The following is a 7985-nucleotide window of genomic DNA, read 5'->3' on the forward strand; positions in this document are numbered from 1 at the left end:
GCTTTTTCCAAAATATTCCTCCATTGTATGAAGTCCTTCATTTAGTTTGTTTTCTATAATTTGTGAGCTTTCACCACATACATATAAAACCATACCATCTGCAAAAAGTCTTATTTCACAATTCTTCCCTTTATAGTTTAGGATATCATTAACATAAATTAAAAATAGCAATGGACCTAAAACTGATCCCTGCGGAACTCCATATTTCACCATAATCTTTTTCGACATCCCAGATCTGTAGTGAACACTCTGTGTACGCTCAGATAGATATGATTTGAACCATTTCCAGACTTTCTCGTCTATACCATAATTTCTCATTTTCCGTAGCAAAATCTCTCTATCTACAGTCTCAAAGCCTCTTTTTAAATCTATGAAAATTGCCCCAACAATTTTTCCCTGATCTATATATCTTTTCCAATTCGAAATTACATTTTGTACTGCTTTTTCACATGACTTATTTTCCCTGAAACCATATTGTTCCTTTATTAATATATCATTTTTTTCCAAACAATACATCAGCTGTTTGGCAACTATTTTTTCTAATATTTTTTCATACTGAGGCAACATGTTAATGGGTCTAAATTCTTTTGCTTTTGTTGTATTTTTTTATTTTCTGTATCGGTCGAATTTCTGAGTGCTTCCAGTTAATAGGAACATATCCTGACTCTAAAGAATCATTATATATCTGACATAGAGGTTCTCCTATTATATGTATCACTATGTGACGGCACTAACCAACGTGAAACTCAAAACTTGAAATATAAACCGTAGACTTATCCATAACTCGATGCGAAACTCAAAACAGCCGGAGTGTTGTCACCTTCGGCCTCTGCTCCTCGATGTCCCCACGAAAATCCTCGAAAACCGAATAAATGAGATAAACGGGAAAACGAGGAAAATGCTGTCGGGCGCCAGCTGACTTTTGTTCCAGCGGTGTCCACAAACCGCATTAAAGAGAACCATACGAAAACTTAGCCATAATTGGGGAGATCGAGGGAGAGGTTGCGGAATTAGCTCGACTAGCTCGGAGGTATTCGGAGAGCGGGGTAGGATCGGTCGCTCGGTCTTAGGAAGGATGTCGCGAATTTACCAAAAGATACAGAAAAATCAAAAGGAAGAATCAGAAAATTGATTGAATAGGGGATGAGATAATTACTTTAAATTTACTCCGTGTTTTATTCAATTTCTCAATAATATTCCAACTCAAATAGAATTTCTATTCTTCATAAATAAAATAAATTAATTTCAATTAAATTCAACAGAATTAAATTTAATTAAATTCCCGAGAGTGAGAGTACGTGAATTGACCTTGAGAGAGAGGTTATCGCGAAGGGAATGGGAGGTCCGAAAAGTCCAAGCCAACGATCTCTCCGCATCGTCTAGAAACTGGAGTGCTGGAGGATCCGACGGCTATATCAATTCCGATGCGATGATCTCGGCGAATCTCCTCAGACCAATAAATGACAATGAATGGGCGAGGGACTCAAGTATGCAAATGTCACTTAAGAGTGCCATTTTGCCCCATATTCGAGTCCGTCCTCCATCAAGGGCGTCGTAGCGTCACAGGGAAATTCCTGGGGCTCGCGCGCTTCAATGTCGTGATTTTCGGGGTCTCGTCTTCCAAGAAATCTTAAATTAATCAATTGAAACCTTGGGGGAACTTTACTGAGCTAGAAGAGCACTCATTTGAGGCTTCAATTCGCTCTGGAAAGAGGAAAAACCGCCATGTGCACTACGGCGTCACCCACGGCACGTGAGGCGCATGTGTGCACTTATAGGCCTGTTTTATCCACTTTTTCCCACTAGGATTGGCACTGGACATTCCCCATACGTTCTCGAGGGTCCTAGTGAACTAATTATGCACTCCGAAGGTGCATTAATTGTTCACCGGACCTCCTGGTGAATGGAGAGGGCACAATGGCGTCATGGCAGGGCATGGGCCATGTGCGGCCTTTTATTGGGGTCTCACTGTCCATTTTCACTATCTCTTGGGTTTCACTGGGGTTTTATCACTCGGGAGAGGTCTGGAGAGCCGAACGAGGGTTTTATGCACTCAGAGGTGCATTTATCCACTCGCCCGGAGGAGTTTTGGTGGTTGGGAATGCATCTCGGCGTCACTCTGGTAACCGCCGGTGCACTTTTCCCGGAGGTTATCACTGGGCACACTGGGAATAGATGCACTTCTCTCCTCGGGAGAGAGTGCACATGGTGAACAAAAATGTACTTACCATGTTCTCGTGTGGGCCCTCGGCGATGGTCTCCACCAACTCTCCCAATCGTTGCAGATGTTCTCGGGGATGTTGTCGCAGTGGTTGCTCGGGTCCAACTCTCTCGTAAACTGCGTCTAACCGGCGGAGGTTCTCAGCTGGGTGGCGCGACTGGCACGCCGTCTAACTGCCGCTGGGGCGGGCTCATGTAACTGAGCACGCGGGGATTTTGATTCAAATGGGTTTTAGACTTATTTTAGGCATTCCGCCGTTAATTATATCTTTTATGAATTAACCCAAGGGGTTTTTATCCATAGTGGCTGAACGATAGTTATCTGGAGGTTCGGAAAGGGGGAATTAAGGCAGTTGTTCGCCTTTTCTCCTCGCGAATGCACTTCACCCCTGAGTGAGTGCACTTTTCGCTGCTGTCACTCTCCCGGGAGTCATCCTGGAGTCACCGTGAATACATCTAAAGAGAGAATAGCCCATGGCGATCCATGCAGACGAGTGGGCTATGTTCATCCACATGGCCTTCCAGCTGCACTGGTGATTCCAGCGACTCCACGAAGTGCCTTCGCCAGGGAGCGTGAGTATTTCACCTCAACCTCTGTGATCAGCAGCCGCACTCGACGAGATCAGCGAGATCTCACCGGGAAGCTCGGTGTATCGGCTCTGAACCGCGGTGGATCGTCGTCCCTCTCAGGATTCGCGAGATTTCAAAATACAAAAACATAACTAGGAAAATACAATTATTGTAAATTTTCCCTTAACCATAAAACCGAAAATCAATCCCCTGAAATCCAAAATAAACCAGAAAGATAACTGAAACTAAAAGAGAACAAAACTTTAATATGACTTGAACCGGAGATTTTACTTTTTACTCGTTTTTAATGTGTATCGACACGTGAATTTGATTATTTTTAGAAATCGAACGTTGTTTTCCCCGCGAGGCCCTTCCTGATGTTCTTGGAGACTGGTTTTTACGAGCTGGAGCTAAAAGGGGTGTTGCATCGCCCTTCGGTAGGGGTGCGAACTTTGGGGGTTAAGGGAATCGCGACTCTCTCTCTTCGAAAAGATCAAAATAAATTCACACTTACCTACTCACTCTTATGATTTACTTAATTCTACGACTAAGTTATATACAGGTGGCGGAATTCTCGAAAATTCCGTCACAGGCCTCCCTCCTTCTCGTTCCCTATCCGTTGTTGTCCGTGCATCTGGTGTTGAGGTGAAGGTCCCTCTGTTGGTCTAGGCTCCACTAGCCGTGCGAACGTCTGATGGAGTGGAAGAGAAGAGAGAAGTGTGCTGGGAATAAAAGAGAAACCGAACCCACGCCCCTAAACCTGGGGTCGAAAGAAAATGTAGGCTACACGCTAATCTTCCTTGGAAAATACGGAGCTCCTTTTATTCTCCTCTCTCAGGGAGGTACAGTTTACCCTATCCTAATTCTTATTGAATACTCTATGGTGCTTATGACTACGTCAGGTGGAGAGTCACAGTCCATCTGGAAGCCTGAGGCATCAGTCGTGGTTTCTTCGAGGACTGGAACTCTATCACAGCTAGTACAGTCCATGGGGCTTTGACGCCTTGGGGTTTGGGCTTATTCCGTTCCGGGGAAAAGCCCTCTGGACTTGAAGATGATGCTTGTGAGTTGGGGTCCCGCTGATTGAGGAGCGGTCGGGGTCCGCTGCGACTCAATCGGAGAGGTGAGGGTTTTGGGGCCACTACTCAGTTGAGGGGCTCCTTTCGGAGTTGTTGGACTTACGGATGGGGGGGAGTCTGCCCCTTGGCCGCCACTGCCTATGGGCACCTAGTGCCTTCTCGAGGACTCATGTCCTCGTCGCGGCGGAGACCGACGTGATGAGTCTTGGCGTTGACGATGGTCATCCTCATGACGACGGTGCTCGTGACCTCGCCGGTCCCCGTGGTGGTCATCACCTCTCTCTGGTCGATCGGGGGAGTAGTGATCTTCCCTCGAGCGTCGCCTTCGAGGCTCATCGTCACGGGCACCTCCGGGGGGTGAACGTCGTCTCCTTGGTGAGCTGGATGGTCGGTCCTCCCTCATGTAGCTCTCTGTCAGCTGCTGAGTGAGGGCTTTCACGAGGCTCAGCATAGCCTCGGCGGAGGGGTTTGGTGAGCGCTTCTGCTCTGACTCAGTTGAGTGATCAGAGGAGCGTCTTTGCCTGGGGGAAGGTCGCCTCGACGGGGAATGCCTTCGCCTTGGCGAAGGATCTCGTCGAGGTCGTGGAGATGTTGGCCGAGTTCTCTGGGTCGGTCTCTCGGGGGATCGTCGACGTGGGGATCGACGAGCCTGAGAGGGTTCCTGGCGAGGTCTCTCGGGTTTCGCCCTCCGTGAGGTACGCTGAGGGTCCTTGGATTGGAGAGCAGGGACTATTCTCCACTCGCCTCTGAGGGGCGAGGGACTGCGGTTGGTGTGTGCCATGTGTCGGTACCGCAGCCTTCCCCTGCCTCTTCCTTTACTCAGGGCTGCACAATGCATGTCCCACTGAGGTTCAGGCATGGGTGGTGGAGGTCCTGCTGGGACTTTTGGGGGTGGTTGCATTACCTGAGGGGGTGCTACCTGTGGGGGTGCTGCCTGTAGGGTAGGAGCACTCTGCCCAGTTGATGCACCGGCCGCTGAGGCTGCGGCGGCTGCGGCTTGGCGTGCGATGGCTGCCTCGATCCGCTTCTGCCTGCCTCCCCTCCTTGTGGGTCTCTTCCTCTTCCCTGGGGCTTCGATGCTGGGTGTCTCCTCGTTGTCCCAGTCATCTAGGGGTGAGGAGTATAGAAGGTATAGGGGGTGAGGGCGATCTGGTCGGGTCGCCTGACTCTCCCTCCGGCGTGTCGCTCGAACCTCTCGCCACCTCATCTCCTCTTCCACTTGATCGGCCCAGGAGGTGGAAAGCGGATGGTTAGGTGAGGGCCAGAGAGGCGGTACTACCCCGGGGGCGGCCCTCTCAGCTGAGGACCCTGTCGTGGCGGTCGTGGAGTCCACCAAGGTCCTGGGTTTCCTGATGGCTCCCGTAGACGCTGCGGGTCCCGGGTTTTGATAAGCTGGGGGTGCTACTGGCTTCGGGAGTGCCCCTCCACTACTCGACGCTCCGGTGAGTACCTCCAGCTGTCGGTCGTCCTCCGTCACGTCCATCAGGAGGAGATCGGAGTTTGAGTCGACCTCTGGGGTCGAGGAGTTCGGGGGCTTGAACTCACTCAACGTCATTGTGTGTAGGCGGTTAAGAGGGATTGAGACCTGGATTTCTGGGCGTCCTTCTGGCTGTTTCGGTCGGTGAACATCTCGGAGGCGCGGAGCCGGTTGAGATGAGGCGACTTCTGTCGTTGGGGTCTCTTCTCCCTCTTTAATGGGCTGGGCTTCCGCTATCTGGGCGCTAGCACGATGCTCACACTCCAACTTCTCCCCCCGGGAGTCTGTTGAGTTCTCCCGGTCCCGCCTCGGTGAGCGTGATGTAGTGGAGTTGTCGGAGGGGCTGTCTTCACTGCTGCTACTGCTGCTGGAGCTCGAGCTACTGCTGCTTGAGCCGCCACTGGTGCTAGGCTCCAGAAATTGAGGCACTCTAATCCTGCCGGTAGCCAGGCGCAAGGTGCCTTTCAGAGCCCGAATGAGTCCTGGTAGCTTCCTGTCAAGCCTCCACAGGGAGTCCTTGTAGGGCTCCAACTTGCGCCACACCGAGGAATCCAGCTCCCGGGGCTGCTTCGATGGAGACCTTCTGGACGCTTTGATGTGTCGGCCCCTTGGACGTGGGGAACTTGTGGCTTGGTCTCGGGGTTGAGGGTCACTGGGAATGGTATCCTGGACGGTCTCCGCGGAGGAGTACTGGGAGCTCGATGGTGTTGACTCACCAGATGTCAATTCCTTCTCACCCGTTTGCTCAGGGTTAGAGTTGTCCAGGGAGCTGGCTTCACTCCGCTCACCTGGGATTATAGATGGGGCTGACAGGGGGCTAGGTGTGACCTGCTTACCTGCAGCTATCTCTCTATCCTCTTCCTGGATCTCCATGGGGCTAGACTGTTGTCCGTTTGCTGGGACTTTCCCACTTTCCCCCTCCAGAAGTTGATTTTGCCCTTGTGAGCTACTCTCATTTCCTTTTGGGGTCCCTGGGGCCACTGGAGTGGTTGGAAGTGTCATCAGGGAGCTAGGCTTGTTCTGCTCACCTGAATACTTCCCCAGGTCATTCAGGGAATCAGATGTTGGGGCGTCAGTCTCCATTCCCTCGAGGGGAGTGGGAATGATTTTGTGGGGGGCCTCCTGAGTTTTCTCGGTGTTCAAGAGTGCTGACTTCTCTGTCGGATCTTCTTGAACAACCAGGACTACTTGGGGTTCAGGGTCTTCCTCGAGGAGTTGACTTGGCGGGTGCTCGGGAACCCGCCTGGGATCCTCCAACAGGGTTGGCTGGGTCTTCACTCCTACTTCCCCGGTGTCCTTTCTCTTGTCCTTGACCCCTCTCTTCTTCTTTTTCTCCTTCGGCGCCTCCCTAGGCAGCCTCTTATCACCCTACAATCAATTCCAAAATAACTTAAAGAAAATGATGAACGAGTTATGCTTAAATATTGGGGGTGAAGAAGAGGTAGGTTAGAGGAAGAAGGTGTAGGGGTTTCTTTGGATGGTTCTAATCTTGCTCCAGAGGGGGAGTATAGGGTTTCAAGTCTTGAATCGACGAAACTCCCTTTTTCCGTCCACCCAGATCTACCAGCTCATATCGCGTGCTCGACAATTTTTTCTCGATCACATACGGGCCATCGAAGGGCCTTGCGAAAGCTGCTGAGAACCTCTTGGCTGCATTGGAAAGAGTGTGCGTCCTTCGGAGCCCTAACTCTCCAATTTCGAATTCTCTTCTTCGATGTCGTAGGTTGTAGTAGTGGGCCTGCCTGTCCTGGGCTTCCCTCAGGACATGTTTAAAGACTTTTCGTAGCGTCTCCAATCTCTTCATGCACTCAACCCATTCCTGGGGGTCGCATGGGATGGGCGCTATTTCTCCCTCTAACTCTCGTCTCAGTGATGCTGAAATTTGAGGTTCTCTCCCAAAATTTGCGAAAGCCGGAGATGCTTTTAGAGGGCTATGAACTGCGGTGTTGTAAGCGAAGCGAAACTCGTGGAGATGACGATCCCACTCGCGCTGATCATCATCCGTGAAGGCTCTCAGCATCATCTTCAGCACTCTGTTGACCCTTTCCACTGGATTACCCTGGGGGTGATAGGGTGGAGTATTCTGTAGGGTCATTCCTGTTTCCTTCGCTAGGGCCTTTATGTCCTTATTTACGAACTCCAGGCCGTTGTCTGAGTAGAAAAAGCGTGGTGTTCCCCATCTGGTGATCACATCTCGTTCGATGACTTCCCTGATCTTTCTTCCCGTTGCACTTCGTAGCGGAAAAACCTCTATCCACTTGGTGAAAAGATCCTGGATCACGAGAATATATTTTGATCCAGATTTACTAGGGGTAATTGGGCCCATGACGTCTGCGGCGATGGTCGTCCAGGGTTCAGGATGACCCACGTCCCATCAACCCTGCAGGAGCTCTCTGCTCCACCTTGCAGCGTTGGCAAGTGTCGCAGTGTGCTATGAAGGTCACGATGTCTTTGAGCATGGTGGGCCAATAGTACTTGAGGGAGACACGACAATATGTCTTGTCAACTCCAAGATGGCCAGCCTGAGGTGCATCATGAGCCTCACGAACTGCAATAGTTCGGAGCTCTTTTGGGAGCACTTTTGGGAGCACTAGCTTCCAGGCATCCACGTCTTCCAACTCTGCTGATATAAATACTCT

General features: G+C 50.7%; 1 protein-coding gene across 1 annotated transcript; it reads right to left on the minus strand.

The window, feature by feature from the left end:
- Window positions 1-4017: 4017 nt before the first annotated feature.
- LOC107046272 (serine/arginine repetitive matrix protein 1-like) lies at window positions 4018-7672 on the minus strand. Its single transcript, XM_015268861.1, has 2 exons — window positions 6911-7672; window positions 4018-6714 (listed from the first exon to the last, which is right to left on the minus strand). The coding sequence occupies exons 1-2, from the start codon at window positions 7670-7672 to the stop codon at window positions 4018-4020; spliced, it is 3459 nt and encodes a 1152-aa protein (XP_015124347.1).
- Between the last annotated feature and the right edge of the window lie 313 nt (window positions 7673-7985).

The sequence above is a fragment of the Diachasma alloeum genome, unplaced genomic scaffold, assembly GCF_001412515.2.
Source record: "Diachasma alloeum isolate Michigan unplaced genomic scaffold, Dall2.0 Dall_scaffold_01261, whole genome shotgun sequence".
Classification (NCBI taxonomy): Eukaryota; Metazoa; Arthropoda; class Insecta; order Hymenoptera; family Braconidae; genus Diachasma; species Diachasma alloeum.

Coding starts and splice junctions, on each gene's coding strand:
- LOC107046272 (XM_015268861.1), bottom strand. CDS start 7,672: ATGGGCCCAATTACCCCTAGTAAATCTGGATCAAAATATATTCTCGTG. Junction 6,715..6,910: donor CGAGCACGCGATATGAGCTG/GTAGATCTGGGT, acceptor AATTGATTGTAG/GGTGATAAGAGGCTGCCTAG.